This window comes from Phalacrocorax carbo, chromosome 2, assembly GCF_963921805.1.
Source record: "Phalacrocorax carbo chromosome 2, bPhaCar2.1, whole genome shotgun sequence".
NCBI lineage: Eukaryota > Metazoa > Chordata > Aves > Suliformes > Phalacrocoracidae > Phalacrocorax > Phalacrocorax carbo.
The window spans coordinates 83,003,381-83,026,591 of record NC_087514.1 but is presented as its reverse complement, the minus strand read 5'-3'; the positions used below and the strand labels follow the sequence as shown (position 1 = coordinate 83,026,591).

Genomic DNA, 23,211 nt, shown 5'->3' with positions numbered 1-23,211 from the left:
ATGTTCCTCCAGAATCAGTATTTCCTTAAAAAGGTATATCAGCTGGGGCTGATAACTCCTATGTTATCTCATTTCTCATGCTGAGAAAAAAAAAATCATTACTGCTTGAGCACATGGGGATCCTGTGATGCCACTGAGCCAAGGGGGGATGCAAGGCACTATAAAGCCATAATTGACTGATAAAGCAGACATGTTTCATCTTGGTTTACAAATATAATAGTAGAAAACTAAGCCTTGAGGACAGATTGTCAGAGGTCACAAGCTCCCACTACCCTTGATCAGGTGGTATTTCAGATACTTCAGTACCCTGTGAAATGGGCTTTATGAACATTTCAACGTAACAGAAAAATGCTGACCGAACACTGCAAGAGCTTTTCTGGGCACCCTGTTCTGAAAAGAGGATTATTACATGCCCACACTTTTTTTTAAAGCATAGTCACCTGGAGACCCTCCTCTTTACTTAAATAATTCAGTTAGAATATTGGTTGTTGCCACCGACAAACTGGAAATACTGCAACATAAAATGACATCTCAGACTCATCAGTGCAAACCCATAAAGTGTGATTACAATTCGAAGAGAGCTATATGTTTTGAAATTTGCATTCATTGGAATACTGCTGCAAAAAATGAAAGTCAAGTGACCTCAGTGCTGCAGGAGCAGTTGATCAGTGGAGCATGACTACCTAAACCATGATGTGTAACTAATGCATAGCTAATTCTCACCTTTCAGTAGGATTTTCAGTGGGGAATGGAAGCTTTTATCTTGGCAAGGTCTTCGTTGTACTCCTCTGATATGCTGCAACAATGAATATCTGCAGTTGTTCTTCTGGGAACAAATACGGACAGGGACAAACTGCCAAATGTAGAAAGATTTCCTGGGGATCTAAATATATCACCTCACCAGACAGAGATCTAACCATTACTGTTATCCACTGGTGGCTTAAGCTCCTGACTCTGAAACAAGCCGGTGCATATCCATCTTCTAAACTACAGTGAAAAATGTCAGAAGTAAGAAAAATATTTCTTTCATAGTGGTGATTTTCTAAAACATGATTTAAAATCTTCCTGAAGGATTTGAGAGCAGCTATGGAGTTATCACCAAAGAGAACTAGATGCTACACCATCAGGGTTTACACCACATGTATGCAAGAACTTATCTTACTTTGTGTGCGCCCATAGTTTGACAAATGCTGATAAAGCATCACTTTGGACAAGCAAATGGAAAACGAATCTGACAAATTCTATGAAATAAAAAGACATATCTTCCTGCTCAGTGAGTTCCTGAGCCACAAAATGCTGGAGGCTGGCAGAGCATTTAGAAGATGTGTCATTACATAACGGCCCCACTCTTGTATTCCCCCTATGTCTGCTGTGGGCTACTGGTTTTCCCTTAAGCATGGGAACCAGTCCACCCAGAATACCAAATGAGGGTGGAGAAACACCAAAAGAGAGAAGTAGAGACAGCAAGCTCGGGAAAAAAAACCACAAGTAATCCTACAGGGCATAAGTGGAAAAAGGATGGAGTGGAGGATTAAAGAACCAAAAACGTAAAATAGCCAGAGAAGGTGCTTAGCTGAGATCTCCAACAGTGTCCATTGCTCCATGCAAATGCCTGAGGAACCAGCGCATGCTGCCATGGTGCTCTACTTGGAGACATGGCAGGACCAGGGAACAGAAATTGGATCTGCAGTTGCTGAGGTCTCCTCTTGTCTTGCTGCTTTTTTCCACTGCAGTGGGTGGTCGGCTCAGCTGGGACAAGGAGAACATGGATAAGGATGTCTTAGGACTTGGTGGGCATGAGAAAGAGGAAGGTGTCAAAAAAATGAGGGAGACAAGTGCAGCCAGAACCTCAGGAACAGGGTTTGGAGTCAGAGGAATGACTACGCCTGAGGCACCCAATACACTGTACTGTAGGATTTTCTGTTTGCTGCTACAATGCCTTGAATTGGACAGCACAGCCACACCTGTCACCCTACAGTTGAGTTTTCAACTTAGGTCCCTGATAAGCATTGCTTTGGTTTCAGCTGGGGTGGCTGTTCTTACATTTGCCAGCTAATACTTCCCCTGGCAAAGCCATAAATACCATCGTCTGAGTGCTAATTCTCAAAAATAAGTTAATTCTCAGAAATCTAATCCTATGCAATGCTTCAGAAATCCGCACTCAAGATGGTACCACTGTGCTGTATTGCACATTATGAACCCAGTACGGTGTTCCATAGCTCCAGGTTTTGGCCAAACACAATTTTTCCCGGAACCTCCAGCTGTCTTACGTTCAGCTAGAGATGCATGCACACTACTGCATAGTAATGGCAAAGCTCAAAAAGGGCAAGGAATGATTTTTTCAGAGAAAGTGGGACATGTTTACTTTTGCCTGATGTATTACAGCTCTTTGATCTGCAGAAAAACAAACATCAAACTTCTGTCATATTCTAGCACCCCAAATCACAAGGCCAGTAATGAGAAATTTTTGTTTAATAACCTTGAAAAAAATTGTCCAAGGTAACATTCTGTACTATATAGTACCTTTTCCAGTCCCAGAAGACAGAAGGAAGCTGTTCTGAAAGCACTTGGTTACAGCAAATTAAGAAATGCAGAGGGTATATATTTTCCTGGTGTATAAATTGTGACATATGGGATATTTGTGTTAGCTGTAAAGCTATCTTAATGTTTCTGTGGTTGGGCATCCGGTTAAAATTATTTCTTCTAAAATTCTCCCCATAATGGTACCCCTGTGTCTCTCAGAGATTGTGAAGTTTGCTTTGTTATTATTTGTAGAGCATACCTGGATTTCTTGACAGAAAAAAATTGAAAGAGTAGGTACTATTTAATCCCAATTCTTTGCTATTGAACATGCCTATAATACCAAAAAATTAAAATACTACAGATCTTTCTTTTCCTTATTTGAAAGTGGCAATACTATCATAATATGTTTTTAGAAATAAGACTGCATTCATTTTAGCTTTTTCTGTTTAGCCTTCTTTGTTCTGACAGCATCGTCTCCTGAATTCATCCCATTTTTGGTGAGTATGCATCTGCATTTACATGGCAACACTATCGGAAATGATAAGAAGTTGCATCTTGGGAACTCCACCGTGTATGGATGAGATTTTAGGTCTGCGCTTAGATGCAAATGACAGAATTAACTGCTACCTCAGCACATTGGTGAGAAATGCTTTAGGCTGATGACTAAAGCTCAATCTTAATTTAGGTCACTATATTCTAATTTAACATAGCCTTCCTGATAGGCTGAAAAGAACAGCTAAAATAATATTGCCCCCCCCACATTACCAAAGCTGTCATTTTCAGGAAATGACATAAAATAGAGAGGAATTCAAATTAAAATTGAGTCTGAGTAGCTGCAAACTTTGCAAGTGCTGGGAGTTCAGAATCCAAACTTGGCATCATTTGTTATCTTTGACCCTGAATGTATGAGTTGGGCTAAATGCCTGCATCTGAGAACCACATCAATTTAGAGATCACCTCTCATATTTCTCCTCTCCCTCAATCAAGTGCTCATTCCCTCTGACTTCAAATCTGAATTCTGTACATGTTACTGCAGCTGTGGTGTGCCTCTCACTGGAACGCCTGACCCCTGCGGTCCCTATCCAGGGTGCAGAGTAGCACGTGTGTGAGATGGGAGCTGCTACAGGCATTGGACCATATGATTATTCCCAGCCAGTGGCTCCTATGAGCTCACTTTCCTTCTCTGCATGAATAGAGTGCTTTGTTTGTACTGTAGATTCAAAGACTACATGCAGGCAGTTCCCGTGGTATAGTGGGCTTGCAGAAACTTGGCAGGAGGAGAAGTCAGCGCCAAATACGCTGTATAGCTCCAACCAGCCTGCACCCAGGTCTGCATCCCACAACCATCTACTATTGCAGACCGGGAAGACTAGTGAGATTTTTCTTTCAAAGCGGAGGACTGGGGAAGGGAGCCTGGATCTACCTGTCTGCTCTGTGGGGACCTAATCAGCCGAAAAAAAGCAACTAGAAAAAAGCCCGGTGCCCCAAGACAGCCAGCCTTCTTCCCGCAGGCTCTGCCACCCCGCTGCTCCCCTCTGCCTGCTACGCTGTCCCAGCTTCACATCTAGCTTTTGTCTCCTGGACTCGCCTCCATTTCTCATCGCTAAGAGCAGGGAATTAACATCTCTTTTTCTGGCTGGTCTCTGACACGCGCTGCCGTTGCCAAGAAAGAGCGGCCCTTTTCAAACAGTATTTGGTTTTTGCTCTCTGCAAACACAGCGCCTAATTGATTTTGTAAATGGTGCAGCCTGCTTTTCCAAGGGTTATAGCAAACAGTAAAGTTCACACTTTGCACTAAAACTTAGTGGGGAAAAAAAACATTATTTGTTATTCTCAGGCCCTGAAGAGTTTCCGCACTGTATGGCAAAAGCTGCCTGTGCTGACAGGAGAGCATTGCCAGCTGTATGTGGTGAAAGATGAGGCGTTGTCCCACACCAAGGAGCAGGGAGCACTTCTCTTCCCAAGGACGTACTTGTGCGCTAGTAAGTAGCAGTTTCTGTTGAAAGAAAATATATTACAGAAGTACGTGATTGTAACTGGGAATAGGGACTGTTACTAATCATGCCTAAATGCAAAAACATTGCAAACTGTTTGGTATCAACTGCCACATGTGGGTAGGACAAGACTGTGCAGTGTGAAATCACAGACCCATATTTTAAGGCAGAAGCTGGTGGTTTTTTTTTTAAGCTAACCAAATGTTAATTGCAGTCCCTTGACAGAGGCTTCGGAGATTGACTTTCTAAAGATGGAGAGACTGTCAGTTATTTTTCGCTTCAGAAATTAAAGGCAGGGTACTCATTAGTTCTGAGAAGAGGTTAGATATCCTAACCCAAACCCCTAGTTTATTTCCCACTCCTCAGCTCCAAGTGCAGTTGCATTTCACTGCTGACTTCCACATGGCAGCACAACGATTGCATCCAGATTTGGAGCCTCTGAGAAGAAGTACTTATTACTGGTCTTTACATGAGAAATTGACAGAAAACTTCAGTTGCAGAAAAAGCAGTTCTGTCTTAGGCAGAAAAATCCAAAGTTCATAAGCCCTTGAGAAGGATTAAAGAATCTTTTGCACATATGTTTTGTTCCTTTTTAGCAAGCGCCTTGATGCTTCGGATTGCCAATAGGTATTTCACTTTTTCCTTTGGATTATTTCATTAAGACTGAATGAACGGAGAGGGAGAGCTGGCACCAATCTGCCAGTATTAGAAGGCACTGAAGAAATAATGACAGAAACTGTTTCCTCTTTGATGAAAGCTTTAACATGTGAGTGAAATTAAAGACATGTAGGGCACTAGTGTTTACACTCTTTTCCTTTCTTGCTATCTTTATCCCTATTTGGGAATATTAACTAATGATACATGGAAGTGAAAACAACCTTGGTTTGCAGAAGACCTGTCCTTGCCCCTCATAATATGTGTCTTCTTCTTTATACACTTCTGGTATATTTAAAAAGTATATAGTTATAACAAAGAGGCAAACCTTTGACCAGAAGGCATATAGTGGTGCCGGGTTCACCACCCTTTCCTCTTTGATTTGAATCTATATCCCTTTGTATATTAGTTTGGAGTCAACAGGATACTGCATCGTTACCCTTCCCGAGGGCGGCTTCCTTTATTTTTCTGAAGGAGCCACAATAGCCACAGGTCAGTAAACTGCTGTAACCAGCTCCTAATACTTACCTTTCTTTAATAATAAATTTAATACCACATATGGTGTCTTTTTAACTTTTAGAATTGGTATAGGCAGTGAAATTGCCATCACAATATCTGTGTGAGGTAACAAAAATATTGTTAAGGAAAATTGGATTTGTTAATCTCAGGCTTTTTGTCTAAACTAGCAAGTACCGTGCCCATTTTATGAGCGACAAAAAAAAGGAAATTAACATCTGGCGACACAGGTAAGTTCTTCTTTCGAGCATGGTGAGCATTCAGTTCCTGGCTCTTGGAGCTCCCATCACAAATGCTCCAGCACTGCAGCAGTGATAGATCCCTACTCCCCCGAACTTGTTAAAGGACTTTAGATCTTCACATGTGTGAAAAAGAAATGACATATTATATAGCATTTCCTTAGAATACATGTATAGGGAAATATTTCTTGACAAATATTCTTGATAGGACCATAACTGTATCCTCAAAGTGTAAGGCCAATATAAATTTTTATGAATATAAAGATCAAAATACAGAAATATTTTATTTCATTACTTCATTCTACTCTACTATGTTGTACCAAGGTGACAAAACCTGTTTTATATTGCCTTTTTACTGGGGTGTAATAATTAGTATTCATCTTGTCATTTTTTTAAGTTGATAACTCCATGATAGTCAGTGACAGAAACTAATTAAAATTCCATCAAATTGACTACTGTACGTGTATTCATTGTTTACTTTGAAAAGTAAGAGCTTGACGTAATGCCTGTGACTGAAACTGCACTGGTACCTCTTAAGGGAAATGAGCAGTCACTAGGTCTTCAAGATGGGCAGAAGTCTCTGCTAGTGTAGGGTAGGGGTGTCTGCTGGCAGCAGCTACTGTACAGGGGGGTTTGGCTGGGTGGGCCAGAGCCGATTTGCAGAAATGTTTGTGCTACATCTGCTAAGTTATAAAATTGGGCACACCGCTACTTGTGTTTGAAACAGGGGACAAATAACTCATTTGCTGCACCCAACCAGGGTTCAGACCTGCAGGGTGAGTGAGCCTAGGTCAGTTTATAAAAGCATGGAGGGAGAGCCAAAGCAATGGTTCACCCCTGCCTGACATAGCTGAGCACTGACTGTTCTGTCACAGCTCATACAGCACCTTCACAGAGGATTTTCTTCTTCCATTCCTAAATCCCAGAGGCTGGGAGTAGCACCATCAAGAACTTCCTGCATCCCGCAGCTGCAGGAGGTGAATTGTTGAAGGGTCACTGCTGAGCATGAGTGAAGAGCAGAGTATAACATACAGTTTAGCAAGAGGGATAGTCACTCGAAAGCTTAAGAGGAGAGCTCAGCTCAGGGCTTTACTGCGGTGCCCAGAGGCAGCAGTCTTACTGGCTGCGTATGTGGGGGTTGCTGGGTTTCACTGATGCTCTTTGCCCAGTAAGGCTGTGCTCATGTTCAGGTCTGACCAACTACCCAGCTGGTCTATCTTAGCTTCCCAAGGGGCTGGCTGAGAGCTGGTGATTGAGTGCTCAGCAGGAACCTCTGGAAACCAGGTCTGGTTCCTCTTATTCCTATGAAGCACAGGGTGACAAGATATGTCCTCTTTTTTCTCTGGAGTGTAAGCAAAGAACATTTAATTTAATTCTGGTTGGTTTGTTTGCTTTTTAGTTTATAGTGCTACATCATAATACAAATGAGGAATTTCTTTAAAACATTGAGGGAAGTGATTAAACTGTCAGTGAATTTGACAATATACCTGAATGGTCAGCATGCAAAGCAGAAGAGATGCTAAAATCAGTTATAGATGGCTCTGGTTTACCTTTTCTAACTCTGCTTCTATATACTTATGTTTTGGTCTGACTGTACCAGCATGCACATGAAATGAGTTAGTAGCCACCGTAATGGAAGCTGAGTGGAATACTAAGCACCTGTTTTCATCAGCATTCATCCACACAGCGAGGAGATGAGCATTCTCCTAGAGAATGAAATAAAGTAATAAAGCAGAGCAAATCCCTGAGCACAGCATCATTGGTTGCATAATAAATGATAGCATCATTACAGATCCTTCTTTTCCTCCAGGAGTTAGGACTCCACATGACATTATGGCTATAACAAAACAGATTTTGGATGCAGAAAAAATAATAAAGTGAGATTGAGAAATGGATCTCTTCCCTTTTTGGGAGTGAGCTCCCCACGTGGTTTGCCGCTCCAAGTTGGAAGAGATCCCCCACCCTTTCCCTGCTAATTCAGCTGCTGCAGGGAAGCCCCCAGAATTGTCCTGCAGCCTGTCCCTCCTGTGTGCTGCTCCAGAGCATGGGAGAGCACAGGGCAAGGACCAGAAGGCCCACAAGAACTCCTATGGCATCGGTTCTCCAAGGAATCCTTACCTTGCCAAACCCAGCAATTTTAGTTCCTTTGTACCAGTTCGTCCCTGTTCTGTGGCACAAGGAATGTAACACATTTCTCATGACAAACAAGGCTGGCTTTAAGGGAGGTGAACAGGCTTCACTGACATCAAAGTAGGTGGGACTGAGGTAGGACTCAGTTTGTCTTAATACAGGCTGTGAAAAATGCTATTGGCAATAATTGCTATAACAGAGATAAAAGAATGGATAACTGTTTAGTCTGAGAAAATGCATGAGCTGGGGATTTCCTGGGTCTCCGAGGATATAATTATTGTGAGAAAAATTGCCAAACAACTTGAGTTCAAAGGTAGGAAAGTACAGTAACCTCTGGTTAACAGGATGACTCCTTACTGAGCCTCAGGGCAGGCAGGGCTGCCTCCTTTCATAGATCCCTGGGAGATGTGCTCTTACACACTGGAGTGCTGTGCACAGCACCTGCATTGAGCTAAAGGCAGATGGACCTGCTTACATGGAGTGAAAGGTTTAGGTTGAAATTGAGTTCAAAATTAAAAAAAAAAAGAGTTGAAAACATTCTGCTATTACAACTACATAAATAGGCCTGTCAAATATTGTGTTGGTCCTCACGTTCAGGGTGACTCAGGAGTTGGACCTAAAATTCAGGGAGTGATGGGCAGCATAAGGATTCTGTTTTTCAGCCCCCACTTGATGGTCAGAAAGAAGACTAGAAAAGTGAGTTCTATCTTCACTGGGCATTTCTACATAATGTTTGTCCTATTACCTGGTCTTGCTTGGTGGAATGGGAGACATCTGATTTTTATGTATTTTTCTGGTGGAAGCGAGATCATCCTGCAATGTCTGGTACCTTCGTTAACACATCGGGAATGCATGATCCAGCCATACTGTTCCTCCAAGAGAATAATTCGAGCTTCGTAGGTATGAACAGAGCCAAATGAGGGAAGAATTTTCTCAGTCATGCCCGCATGGCCTATGATTCTCTCTCAGAGAGTCATAGGACAAGTTTATACAAGTATTATTCCTCTAGTTACTTTATCATAAAAGTAAGCTGGGTTTGAGACAGAATTTGACCTCATTGTGCATGGAAACTGGGGAGTTCAAGCAGGTCATAAATTTAATGTTTTGAGTACCTGGTGTAGCTCTGGCAAGGGAAAAAAAGCGACCTATTTTTCAAGATTGTTTTGTGTTGAATAAATCCTAGTGGATTCTGTTTTCTCCCTCACTTCCTTTGGGTAATTGGGCTGGGCAAGGAATAGCCAACATCCCTAAATTGATTGTTAGCATGAAATTTGCAGTAGTAAATGTTGGGAAATGTTTGGATAGATACAGCCCAGAAATTAACAGCTTTAAGGTTATAGTGGGGAAGCCAGGCTTCTAGCATATATTTGTTAATGAACATTAAGGCATAGAACAGGTTCCAAAGCCTTTGATGAAAGGGATGAAAATATTTTACTCTTTGGTTACTGGGTCTCAAACCCTCAGACTTGTGAAAGATATCCTTAGGCAGAATCAGATCAGTGCCATGGCCCCAGGGGCACTACCAGCCATGATTGCCCCTTCCCAGCCTCTCCTGTGGGCACCCCGACCCTGCCCACAGCCCAGGACCCCTTTTCACTCAGCCTGGAGCACCCATACCTGGTTGAAGCTATACTGAAGGAGTGCTGGTCTCCATCCCTGCCTCATGGATGGATCTCAGACACATGCTGCAGCCTTATCTCCAGCCCTGTCTTCACCCCTTTTACCTCCATAGTGGACCCCCTGGATGGACCCTGACCCCGATACATCTCTTGGTGTGCCTGTGGCTGCCGATGGACCCTGATACCAGCCTGATGTATTCAGACTGTGCAGGACAGCACCCGTTGGTAAGGGCACCGAGGAGGACCCCAGCTTCTCCCTCATTGAGCAGCCCCACTCTCACTGCTCCCTCTCTCAGGTCAGGTCTTGAGGTTAAACAGTGCAGGGATGATATAGAAGAGCCCCCCCAGCAATGTAAAATGACAGCAAAAAATGCAAGTGACCCTCACAACACTAAGACCTTTTTTGCTTAACAGGAAATTATCTATGTTTTAAAAGCACTGTGTTGTATTCCTTCATAAACAAATTCCTCTTTTGAAGAATTTTTCATAAGTCTATTATTCTTAGTTATTTATTTCTGTCTGTGGGACTTTCCCAGTAAGTTTATGCACATGCAGTACCAATGTTCTGGAGGTTGTGTATGTCACCCTGACACAAACAAATCATTCTGGATCAAGGTGGGTCTGTTCAACCCATATTTGACACTTCTTAATGACGCTAGACCAACCAAGTAGCTGGGATGATTGAGGTATGCAGTTTGGATGCTTCCTTCCATTTTTTCCTGCCTCTTGAAACTCAGAATTAAAATTCTCAGGTATGACTTCTCAGTAGAAGAAATTATTTCTATCAATTTTCCAGGCAAGGGTGAGGAAGAAAGATTAATAATTCAAATAATTCTGCTGTTTTCAGAGCTTCAGAAGCCAGGTGTCCTGTTTGATATTTTCCAAAAGGTCAAATGCATGTAGTTACTGCCAATGAAAGATTTCATATCTGGGTGTTATGACTGTACTTTTCAGCAAGTGAGCAATAAAAACCTGACAGTTGATACATATTTAGAAAGCTTGATTCAACTTGTCTGGCTCTCCTGGAGATGACTAGTACAGTTGTATCCACTAGTTGTGGTGAAGGGAACTTTTTCTCTGAACTGTGGAACAGCTCAGGGAGAGGAACAGCCTCAGGTTGACCTTTAGAAATGTTTATCATGGACTTCTGCACTGCATCAGCCCATACAACAATAAGAAAATTTCCAATACATTTTCAGAGTAGCTGTAAGGAGAGGTGGATGGGCTTTTCTGGCAGGATGGGGGTTTTTGTTTGGAAAAAATGCTGAAACAGCATAGCCTTGTTTGTTCTGCTTCTTTGTGTCCTACAAAAATATTTACCTCTAGCAAGCCAAAAGACAGCCAACTAGCTAAAAACTGATTCTTCTATGGACATACTGAAGATTAGTTTTTCAAAAATTGCGTAATTTCTTGCAATCTGGAGCTAACGTTTTTTCATAGTGGCAATTTACTGCAGATTGAGCATGCGCAAATTATCTTTAACATGGTATAACTGTGATAGCCCAATGCTGCACCTAGGCATTTAAGCTCTGCTGATAGCCATGAATTTTGGATAATGACGTGGCAGAGCACACAAAACTTCTGCAGCCATTGTTGCAGCTGGGTGTAAAAAACCCCAAATTCTCTGCGTAGCAGAGGCAGCAAAGAAAGTAAATCCAAACTCTAGGGTTGGTATAGCTGTAGATACACCTGAACTGACAAACTGTGGGAATCAAGATCATCAGAAGTTGGTCTGTTTTCTTTATCCAAGTCCAATTAGGCTAGAAATCTTGCAAGATTTGGGTTTCTTGCAAGATTTCCTATAATGTATGATTTTTGGCTCGGGAGGAAATACCATGAGAACAGTCTTTTCATGGACATTTAAGTAGTAAATTTTGGTTGGACCCAGCAGCACAGAACATGATGAGGTGTTTGCCAAAGGGGAATTGGAAAAGATGAAAAACTTGAAACATTTTTAGGCAGAAAAATAGTGATAGGATTTAAGCCTCAGGGAAAATTCAAACTGGTTCCTGTATTATGTAAATAAGTTTCTTTCCCTCTTAAGGTGATGGCAATGTTCCTATTGTCTTTGGTGTGCTTTGAACTGTATCTTTAAGCATTAGTATAGTTCCAGTAGAGTTGTTCATTATGCATACTTTAAGTGAAGATTTTGAGGACAAATATTTTCAGCCTCTGCTTTCCTTCCTTAACATGGATACATCTTGATCTCCACTTGCTTACTTTCTCTAGAGCCATTTTGAGTGTTTGTCCACTTCCTCAGGAGAACAGCCATATCCTTACAGCCATTAACAGACTTTCTTTGGGCTTAGCTGCACCACTCTGCCAGAAAATACCATGGCCCTGTATCTTAGCTTATAATGCTAGTTTTTGAGGGGAACCAATATTTCTGCATAGGGTGGGGATCTATTGGTGTCATGTCACAGCAAAGTTTCCTTGAGCTTGCAACAAGGCCTTTTACAAGCCTTTTACAACTACCTTTTACAATATTATTCTTGGATATTTAAAATCTGCTGCTTTATGGTAAGTGATGGGGGAAAAAGTATTCCTTCCCAGAGCTTACTGCAGATCAACAGTATGGAGTGACTAAACTAGGTCAATAGAAACAATGGTGCATGGAGTTTCAGTCTTTTAGATAGCAATCCATTTGGTTGAGGGATTGGAGAATGCAAAACCGTGCTACTTCAGATTCAGGTCACAAATTACCTTGCAAATAAAATTGTTTCCAAACAAACACTTCTTGTCTCTGTCATACATATATGCCACAGCATCATAATCTGTGAATAATGTCATTAATTATTTTGGCCAAATGACAATAACTGGAATTCAGATTAGCCTGAAATTTATCTTGCAGTAAAAATCTAGGCTGAAAAAAATGTAATTGTAAGCTATATCAATTCACTTTATTTTGAACCATGCTGTTAAGCTGAGGATCAGCATTTGCTTCTGTTGTTATATTATATACACACTCATGCTAAGCTGTGCACCCCTGGATTTGCTTATCCACTAAAGAAAAGACAGTACTTCTAACAGCAAGATGAGACATAGGTCCATCTGCACTATTCAGTATAGAAGAAAAAGCATACAATGTCAATTACAGCAAAACCGAACAAGTGGAAAAGATTTTCCTGGTTTAGAATTCTGTTACAGAGTATCCGCCATGACCAGTTGTTCAGCCCTCTGTAACACTGGGTAGAAGGTAAGTATGCTTTTACAAGGCCAAATAGTTTTCAACTCTTTCTATTAACTACTGATACTGGACAATTTTAGGTTTTAGCTTATTTTAAGAAAATATTTTATGTTTCAAAGGGCCTGGGGGAGGGAGGGCTTATTGATGATCAAAGGACTGGGAAGCTGCCATACAAGGATAGGCTGGGAGAACTGGGTATGTTCAGCCCTGAGAAAAGGAGGCTCAGAGGGGATCTCATCACCATGTACCAGTACTTAAGGGGTCGCTACATAGAAGATGGAGGCTCCCTTTTTACAAGGAGTCACATGGAGAGGACAAGGTGGAATGGACACAAGTTGCTCTTGGAGAGCTTCTGATTGGACACCAGAAGGAAATTTTTCACAGTGAGGACAGTCACCCATTGGAATAATCTCCCCAGGGAAGTGGTTGACTCGGCCACATTGGACACTTTCAGGAGTCGTCTGGACAGGGTGCTGGGCCATCTTGTCTAGACTGTGCTCTTCCTAGAAAGGTTGGACTAGATGATCCCTGAGGTCCCTTCCAACCTGTGATTTTATTTGGCTAGTCTTCACGAGCCTTCCTGTGGTTACCAACATCAGATAAAGGAAGGTGGATGAAACCAAATCATTGCCAACATGACAAGTCACAAGGGATCATCCTGTGTCTTCTGTCATTCTGTCAGCTCAGGTCTACCATGACAGTTCCACTCCACAGCGATAATCGTAATTTAATTTCTCACCTGTTGAAAGTATGTCCTGTTTAGTCCCATGAGAGAATAAGACATAGGTGATTGCACTGTCCCCAGCCAGCTCTGTCCCTATTCGCCCTCTGATTCTTTGACAGATTAAATCAAATTTACCCGAGATGAAAAAGTCTACAATAATTACTGTAAGCTTCATAAAAAAGAGTGACTCAAAAGTTCCTACTTGGATACTTACTACAATTTTTTTTATTTCCTTATAAGATATCAGGAACCCCTTCCAGAAGAAGTACTCAGAGCTGAGAGGACCAGGAGCACACCTGTAGGAAATCAGGCTTCATTAGTACTCATGCTTACAGCACCACTGCTTCCTAAGGTCCTCTGCAACAGGTAGCAGTAGATGCTTCAGATCTTGTTCTCTTCCTTTTCTTAGTCATATATCTCCTTATTCCTGTAAGGCAAGTAAACAAAGAAAGGGTGAATGAAGCCAGAGGGCAATATTGGTTCTTGTTCACTTCTTGAGTAAGGTCAGAGCTAGCAAGGAACAAGCGATACAGCTGAGGGGAGTTTCTCGTGGTGCCAAGGAGAACGACAGTCATCATCCCATTCCCTGTTAAATCTATACTTAATGTGTGAAGAGATCTGGACTTTCAGAAATTTACCATTTACTTCAAAATAAACTGAGAAAAGCAGTGCCTTGTACATTCTTTGAAAATGTAAGATGTTTTCATTCTCTCCAAAACTGCTTTCCTTCACTTTGTAAGAGGTTACTTGATGTGTTAAGTCACATAGTAGCAGAATTCCCAGGGCAGGGGACTCTGCCTTAAACTTTTTTTTTTCCCCACACTATGCAAGATTTCTAATTTCGAGTTTAGCATAATAGCTTCCCTAATGGCTTTGACACAATCCTAACACAAAAATAGCTTTCATCACTATGCAGTCCAATATAAACAGCCCTAGAACACACCTTCCAGACTTTCAGCAGCCACTTGATATCCCCTTTGGATACCTTTTTTGCTCTAGTAGAGTTGCAGAGAATCTACGAATTTATCGTTTACTGGTTTGAATCTTACAATTGTACCTTCAGCTCTGCAAGTTCTCTTAGTCCTACTGCAAAGTGAGGCAACTGCTCTAAGCATTACTTCCCCCAGAACTATGCAATTTTTACCCAGGGTATCCTAGATTTTTCTACAGGCTTTTCCTTTTAGCTCTCTTAAATTAACATACCTTTCATTGATATTATAGTCCCAGACTAAGTGTGGATCCAAGCATTCTTGAACCGAGTGGAAATTCATATCCAAATTTTGGTTCTGAACCAAACCAAAATCTTAGATGACAATCCCATCTCAGGAATAAAGTCAGAATTGGCTAGAGATCAAGCTCACAGGTCGTTAGACTGCTTTGCATAAGCTTTGTATACGTTACACTGTGAAGAGTAAAATTTTCTTTTTTTTCCACCGATTTCCTTTTTCCTGAAGCATTTTTGCAGTGTTGTAGCTCTAATGGCAGTTAATAAAAGAAAAGGGAAATAAATATTGGTGAGAGAATCTGAAGTAAGTTTCATAAACCTTAAATCAAATTGTCATCTGCAGTCATGAACCAATCGATTGCCTTTCTCTTCTGTATGATTCAAGCTGGAACTTACGATTTAAGTTTTCTTTAATTTAACATTCTTTTTGTACAAAGGCTTTAGAAAGACATAAAATTAGCACATAGTAAAATGAAGTGTTGAACTCGTACCATTGAGAAAAAGAGCTGCAACACACCCACATATATTATGTCTTACGCTGAAGACTAAAAATAAGACTAGGCATGCCTATTATTGCTTGTCCATTATTCTTTCCCTGTAAAAAGTGAACACTAAATAGCATTATTTCACGTAGTTACGTTAGAGGATTTGGATGAAGATGTTGGAGTTGTTTCTCTTCTCAGAGGGAAATTATGTTTTAGCACAGAACCAGGTAGAAGTTATCACAGGTAAAAATGGTGATGTCAAATCTGGAAATTAGTTGGAATCTGGAAGAAGAGGACAGTCTTTTAATATGTACATTGTCATGGGTGCTACATCAAAGAATGCTCGTCACCCTTTAGATGATACGTGTGATAGCTCATTAGCAAAATATCTTTCATATTTCAAATGTGATACTGCATATCACATTTGGTCTTAGTTTTGGGGGGAACAACAAACAAGATTTGGACAACCCAAACAGCATGGAGTTCTAGTGGGGAAAACAACCACCTCCAAAACAACAGTTGGACTAATGGCTGAGACAACTAGCTGCTACCCATCTCCCATTATAACACTTGGTGGGAAGGTTGGTTTAAGGTATGTTTAAATTCCAGAATCTGTCACGTTCCCAATTTAACGATCAATGTTTCACCTGCTGAAACATTAAGGACAGTCTTTGGTGCTTTTGCCATATCATTCCCAGCTAGTCAGTCCTGCTGACAGTGACTCCTAGATCTTCTATAATATGAAGCTTACAAACACCAAATGCAAAAAATTCTGCTGCTTTTTCCCCAATATGCAGTAGGTGATGGTGGAAGAATAATCATCAAGATGTTGGCATCTAGATCTGGAGATATGTGAGAGAAGATTTTTTTGACTACCCTAAAATAGGCATTTGTGCAAACCTGATGTTTACAGTGTTGACAACTGATGGCCAGCAGAGACAAGAACTGTCCTTCCCCAAAAACTCCAACTAACAGAGCCTTATATTAACACAGGTCCCAGTCCTATGGTAGAAAGAATGACTTGTCAGCAGCTTTGGAGAACAAAGGAAACTAACGGCAATAGCCTGAGTTTAGGCAGGCTTCATTTCTGCTGATGATCTATTATATTTGGAACTTTTCTGTTAAAGATGGCGATATTTTAACCATGGATGAACATTTATTTGTACTGTGTAGTCGAGCATGCTGCACTCTGAGGAGTTCATATAAGATCAGTATTGTGGACTAGAAGCCAGCCTCCAAGTGTCAGAGTCTAGACGAGTTTTGGTTTTGCAACTATCTGCATGCTTTTGCATTTCTGGGAAGACATAATCCCAGTGTGGCAAGGTCTTAATCCTCAATGCTTGGTTGCATTCTGCCAAAACCACAATGCAAAGGGCTCTTCTGTTTTGATGTGGTAGGTGAAGTTAGTTGAAAGGTGTTAGGCAAAATTGTGAACTGTATATCCAGGTAGGTTCAAATAAGGTGAAGTATACAAAATGTAAGGATTATGCAGTTTTCAACTTTGGTAATAACAAACATTTTGTCTTTGATAATTTCACACAGTACCTGAAAAGCACAAATTACACTTTTTGACCTCATTAGCACAGGCAGCAGGCTGAGCATGGGCTTCAGTTGTTCCTGTGTTATTTCTTCTTTGTACATTGAGTTACATTCATTCTCCCAGGAATGCTTTGTTCATGTGCTTCTGTGACTTTGAAAATTTCTCAATGGAGAAGAGGTCCTGTCCAATCGCACAGGGTTTTTTTGCCTAAATTATGCTATTTTGTGTCACAGAGCAACAAAAATGTTTATGGCCAGAATCTTCTGCACTGAAACATGCACTTCAATAGTATTTGGAGCAAATCAATGAGACAGCTAGCATCATAGGGCAGGCCTTGGGCGTCCTGACAATCAAAAAAAAAAATATTTGAGCTCTGCCAAATACAGAGCTCCAACAGGAACCTCAAATTCCTATGTCCTGGTATGGCAGTCATGGCAGTCACTCTCAAACAGTGCATATCAGCAAAAATTAGTGGAAAGTAATCCTTTCTTCTAATCTTTACAGTATAATACAGGCCGGTTAAGAGGTATCACCTTTAATTTATACGAATTTGGCTGTGGGAAGACTTAGAATCTAAGACATGCAACTGTGTATTTTGTAAGGATTGAGTTGGAATTAGTCTGGGATGTAAATCATAACACTGTCACCCCTGAGTGAACCTGCCTATGTGAACTTCCCCATCAACAAAGACGGTTCAACCACTTGATTTTTCCTTCAGCAAATAGAGAAAGTAATAAAGTAGATCTGGGCTGTGGGAGCTCAGGGAGCCTCAGCTGCATCATTTGTCAGTTCTCATTGCAGAAATTCTCACACAATCATAGAAGCATTGGTTGGGGTGGGCATCTGGATATCATTCAGACCATCCTTCTGTTTAAAACAAGAACTATGGCCATCACTACATCATCCCATCATCAGATCATTACATCTACCACCAGCTATCATTGACTATCACCAACATTAAAGCAATAGCTTTGCCTAGCTGAATATTGATAAGCAGGAAAGTTCACCCAATCTCTACCTAGCTGCTTTCAATGCTGCACTATCCTACTGGTAAAGAAATTCTTCTTGATGTCGCATCTGAATAACCCAAGTCATGACACGTGTCCCCTGCCCCTTGTTATGTTCTCTGCTACTGCCAAGAGAAGTCTGACTTTGTTATCTCTGTAACTTCCCTTCATGTTGTCATAGGCTGCTACTCGATCCCCCTTTATCCTCTCCTTTGCCAGACAAAAGTACAAGTCCCTCAGTTTTCCCTCCTAGCTCATGTGCTCTGTGTCCCTGGCCATCTTGATAGATATTTTATAGATCTTCTCCAGGTTTTAACATGCCTGTTTAAGTACATGTGGGCTCCCAAAAGTGAACACAGTAGACCTGCTGCATCCCATACCCCCAGCAGCAGATTAAGCAAGGAATAACCTCCATTGATCTGCTGGCCATGTACCCCGCTAAGGTAACCCTTAGTGGTTTACTTTGTTCACGATGGTGCGTGTTCAGCTTGGCATCCACTGTAATGCCTAGGCTGTGTTCATTGAGGTTGCTGCTCTGCCAGCCAGCACCCAGCCCATACTGATGCCTGGGGTTATTCTGCCCCCAGTGTACTTCTTCCTACTGAATCCTGTAAGTTTTCTGATGTCCCAGTCCCTGAGTTTCTTAGGTTGCTGCGAACTGAAGTTCTGCCATTTGTCATGTCATCCCCCTAAACTAGCATGGAAACTATGTCCACATGACTTTATTGATTGATTAAAGAGATGTGTTATATCTGAATGCTGAGAGTTGATCCTAAGCTCTCCTCCTGGTTTTCACTGTGAAACATCACTGCTGTCTGGACTGGACCCTAGGTGAACATTGCTGAGAGGAGAAGGTGACCCCTAATACTCACCAGATGGCTTCAACCCACACTGTATTTTTTAGAGGAAGACTTTCCTGTGCTGCTTTCTTACAAGCTGATCCACTTTAGCTACTCAGAAAACAGCTGTGGTAGCTCTTAAGTACTGTTTACTGATTGAAACCATGTAATATTATTAGAAACATTTGTAAGTATTGAAAACATAACAATGCTGCATGATCTAGCATCTTCATGGAACAGCTGGTATGATAGTACCATTCTCTGGGATATGTTTTTCAGCTGTAAATTATGATTAAAAGAGGGGGAAAAATGAGCACAACAGTGGGAACTGTTCCAAAGGCAGTGATAAAGATCTCCTTCCTTGTCTGGATCAGCCCTTTAAGCCCTACACCCTTAATCAGCAGCAAAAGGAAGCAAAAGCTTCCTTCCCAGACTAGACCTGATTTCAACTAAGATGTGAGAGTGTCTTTCACAAAATACTCCCGTCACAATCTGTGTAAGAGCTGCTTTAAACAACAACAAAATAATAAAACAGCTTGGTCTTTTGCTTCCTTCGGTTGTTAGACTAAATAATAAGAGACCAGCACTCTTTCTGATGGTCACTTTCATGAACACAAAGCTGCCCCTGTTTCACTACTGTAAAGCAATTTCAGCAGTGTGTGTTCTGCTTTGCCAGATACAGTTTATCTTATTTAGACAGTGACATTTCTGCAAGTAATCTTCATCCAGAAAGTGAAATCTACTCTTTTTTATAGGAAAAAAAAAGCCTAACTGAAGTTTGCTCATAGATGGTTGTATTCTTCAGAGCTTCTCATCCCTAGGAAGGGAAAGGCAGGGAATTAGGACCATTGTCCTGAAGCAGATTTCATACCATGACATATTAAGAGCATAAATTTCTATCTTACTAGCTCAGGGCAGCGAAGGAACATGGAACAGTCTAAAAAACAGAAGCACATTTATACCTCATTACTGTAAAAGAGCCTCTGGCCTTTCCAAAGGTAACATAGCCCAAAGACAGGGAATCCTAATGGAGGTGGTGACTAGGTCTGAAGAATGATGAATCTGTATGGAAATGGTCTTCATGAAAGGAGTAGAGGAAGACTGACAGGAACTGGGATCAGAGATAGCAGCAAAAGTTAGTCAGCTGCTGAGGCAGAAGAATATACTTTCTGTTTTGAGTGTGTGACTTGGCAGGTTGCTTGAATACCCTCCTTTGAATACACAGAGCAATGGGGAAAACCACAAAATATTTGTATTTAAGTTTTTAAAGGTATGTGAGTGACCTGATCTGAGTGAATTAAGGCAGGGTGTTTCCTGGTAGAGCATCTACATGTCGATATTGAGAGGAACTTTTATTCCAAGGAGAGTTAAGGGTTTGGGTAGTTTCAAAAAGTCCCATTAGCCACTTCTGAGAATTCTTAAGTGGTGACAGTAGTAGGTTTAGGCACCTGAGAAAGTCTTCCACTGTTTCTCCTAAGGAGAAATTTTTTTGGTGTTATACAGCATATTCATTACTCCAAATATAGTGAGTCAGACTGTAGATCTGTCATGGAGGGCTTTGAACTCAGAGCAAAGAGCCATAATTCATTGCAGTTACATTTTGGAAAATTTACTTAGGATTGCATGTGGCCATGCCACTGCAAAGAGTAGGAAATATCGCTAAATCTGGTAAGTCAAACTGACTGTATTGCAATAAATGTTGCTCCCACATTTCTTTTTCTTTTTTTTCCACCAGGCACTCAGCTCAAAACTAGAATCCTGAATCTGCCTTTCACTAAAGGAAAAACATGTTTTCCCTTTGTTTGCCTATCCTTGTTACTTTTATGACCTTTGGCAGTTTCTGAAAATTACCACATGGAAGACAAAAGAGCTATAGTCTCTGATGTATGACTGATGAAGTAGGCATGTAGGCATGCCTATAAGAGTTGGAGAGTGGAGCTGTATCATACTTCAAGTGCTCCTATCTGGGGCACAGTTGAATATTATCTTAAATTAGATTTGCTGCCGAGTACCTCAGTCCAGTCTGTGAAATTCTTTTCCTGTTCAGGTTTGCTAGCTTTGATATTCTTATCTACAGTACTTTCAAATTGAAAAGTCTGCCCAGGGAAGTTCAACCTCTGAAGTTAAATGTGAATTTAAACTAGTATAAATACCCCCTTTTTCTTAGAATAGTAGCAGAGGTCTTCAGTACAGTTATTTCACTCTTGCAAAAATTGGTGAAATTTGTAGATTAGTTTGTACAGTCTGCATTTTTGTTCCTGACAAGTTGTCAGGAATAGAGCTTGCAGCTGATATTCAGGTTAAGTGCTGGTGAAAACACTTTACTTAAATATCAGTTGGAGAGAGCCCAAAGGATATATTTCAACTAAAAAAAGCTGACAGTTTAAAATCCTTACCCAAATAAAACACTTAAATTAAGCATGTTGGTCAGTGTAATATGAAAAAGATTTTAACTTTGCAGCAAAAACTTATTAGCTAGACAGAAAATGTATTCACGTGTCGCATGATGGGAACAAATTCTGTATAACTGAGGTAATGATGTTCATTTTCCCTGCCACGTTGCGTAAGATGCTTTAAGCAGACAGCGCTGTTCAGCCTAGGTAGAGTGCAGACAGAGTACGGGTAACTCCAAGTAAACCTTTCCCATCTATTTGTATTTGTTGCTTGTCCTGCAGTTTTAAGCCAACTCCCAACTGACAGAAATGGAGTGTTTGATAGGTATTAGGAGTTGGTGAGGAAAGAGCAGTGAAATAGTGAGTGAGCAGGACTGTTTTCAGTTGGAGACTAGAAGCTGCAGGGTATACAGGTGGCTGTGGGATATCCTTTGTATCTGGTCATGCAAAGCAAATCAATAGCAGAGAGCTGATAGCAGGGCTCCAAAGGGCAATGGGTTTCGGTGAGGTAGGAACAAGGCTGACAGTGATGTTTACTTACACAAGGGCAGTGTTGTTTCTGTGGGTTTTAATCTAAGTTAGATGCATGAATACAGATGTCACTAGGAAAGAATTTGAAATGTTCAGGTTGCCAGAGGTTGTGAAAGAAATTAATACAGGGTGATAATGTGATTGGTCACATGTTTGTTCTCAAAGTATTTTTTCCCAAGGCAGTGTTAGTCTGGGTTATTCATGCTGCCCAGAGCAGAGGGCGTCTGTGGTTATTCTGACTTTGCAGTGTTCAATGTCATGCAGTGCTCAATTCAGAGCAATAATCATGAATTGTGGGTTTTCTCACCCATGTATCCAATTGCCATTCATTAGCTTTGGGTTTGGGAGGGGGTTTGATGTGAAAATCGAAGCATATACAAGAGAATATATGCCTGCAGGGTGCCACGGTGGTTTGTCCTTGCCTTTTGAAATTTTCAGAAAAAAAATATCAAAATTGCCACTTTCTCCACAGAGCCTAATGCATTGCAAAGACGTCACTGGGTGAAGGCAGAGCTGGGCTGCAGACGTGGCAATGAGGGGGAAGGTTAGCTCCTAGATTTCATTTTTAATGGTTGGATTCCAAGCTAAATTTAGAGGGCCTTCTTTATTACAGACTTTTCTGACACTGGCGAAGGGTTAGCTGACTGTTAGAGACAGCTTGGTATCTAGGGTTTCGTATAAGCTCCTATTTACCAAATGCTTATATTTGCCAAATGCAATTGAGATTGAACTTCCTTTGGGTATTTTCCTAAGAAGAAAAGGGTTTTGAGCACCAGCTTAAATATTGCAGTCTTTCCTATGACCAATACCAGAGGAAAAGACATAGTTTTGTCAATAGAAATAAAGCAAGTTGGAGAAGACTAAGGAGACAAGAATAAAGAAGACAGGATTGGGTAGCCACAGGGATCAGAGTGGAGAGGGAGGACAGCAAAGAAAGGGACAAGGAGTGATGTGGTTGGGGGCAGACAGAAGCAGAAAAGGTCTACAAAAGTTGGGTAAATGAAAGTATAGGCAGTAGGGAGCAACCGGACTCTACTATCCGAAAAGGCTCAGCAAAAGCCACGTGTGTCTCCTCCAGTGATCTGCGTGAACAGAGAAGAGCAGTCTCTTGTGGATATTACTGTTGGCTCAAATGACAGAGGTCTGTGCCATGATTCCAGCTCTGCTGATAGGCACTGCTACGATTGTCTTTTATAAGGTCTGGAAAATGGCATGCAAAACACTGCACATGAAGATTTTAAGTCTGTAAAATCAAGCTCTCTTCAACCGTGCCAGAAATGTTGTTACCTGTACTGTTCTAAGCTGATCATCGGTAACATACATTATCATAGTTTCTAGATAGAGCATAGTATGACATTTTTTTTCCCCTCAATGGCTTCATAGGTTTTACCGAACAAGAATTATGTCACCTTTAGTGACTTTCAGGTTTTTTTCAGTGTATTGAGAAATATTAGTAAAACCTTTTGGAGGCATTGCAAGTATTTTTAGAGGCCTAATGATTTCTTATACCATAAGTCAAATCTGAACCAAATTTGTAAGAAATTTCCTTACTGAATAATATCTTTAATTGAACCACGAGAAGATGTTATCTGTGTAAAATAAATT

General features: G+C 41.0%; 1 protein-coding gene across 4 annotated transcripts in view; it reads left to right on the top strand.

Moving 5' to 3' along the window:
- The first annotated feature begins 4,336 nt into the window (after window positions 1–4,336).
- The window catches only part of MYO10 (myosin X), a 228,795-nt gene continuing 209,920 nt past the window's right edge, over window positions 4,337–23,211 (top strand). The window contains exons 1-2 of one of the 4 annotated variants that reach the window (XM_064443418.1): window positions 4,405–4,505; window positions 5,114–5,283. Coding sequence is in view for 1 of the 4 variants with exons in the window: in XM_064443415.1 (XP_064299485.1) it covers window positions 4,440–4,505 (66 nt within the window). In the remaining 3 variants the exon portion in view is untranslated. Of the gene's footprint in view, window positions 4,506–5,113; window positions 5,284–5,580; window positions 5,664–23,211 lie in introns of all 4 variants that reach the window. The other 3 variants (XM_064443417.1, XM_064443415.1, XM_064443416.1) reach the window with 3 other exon arrangements.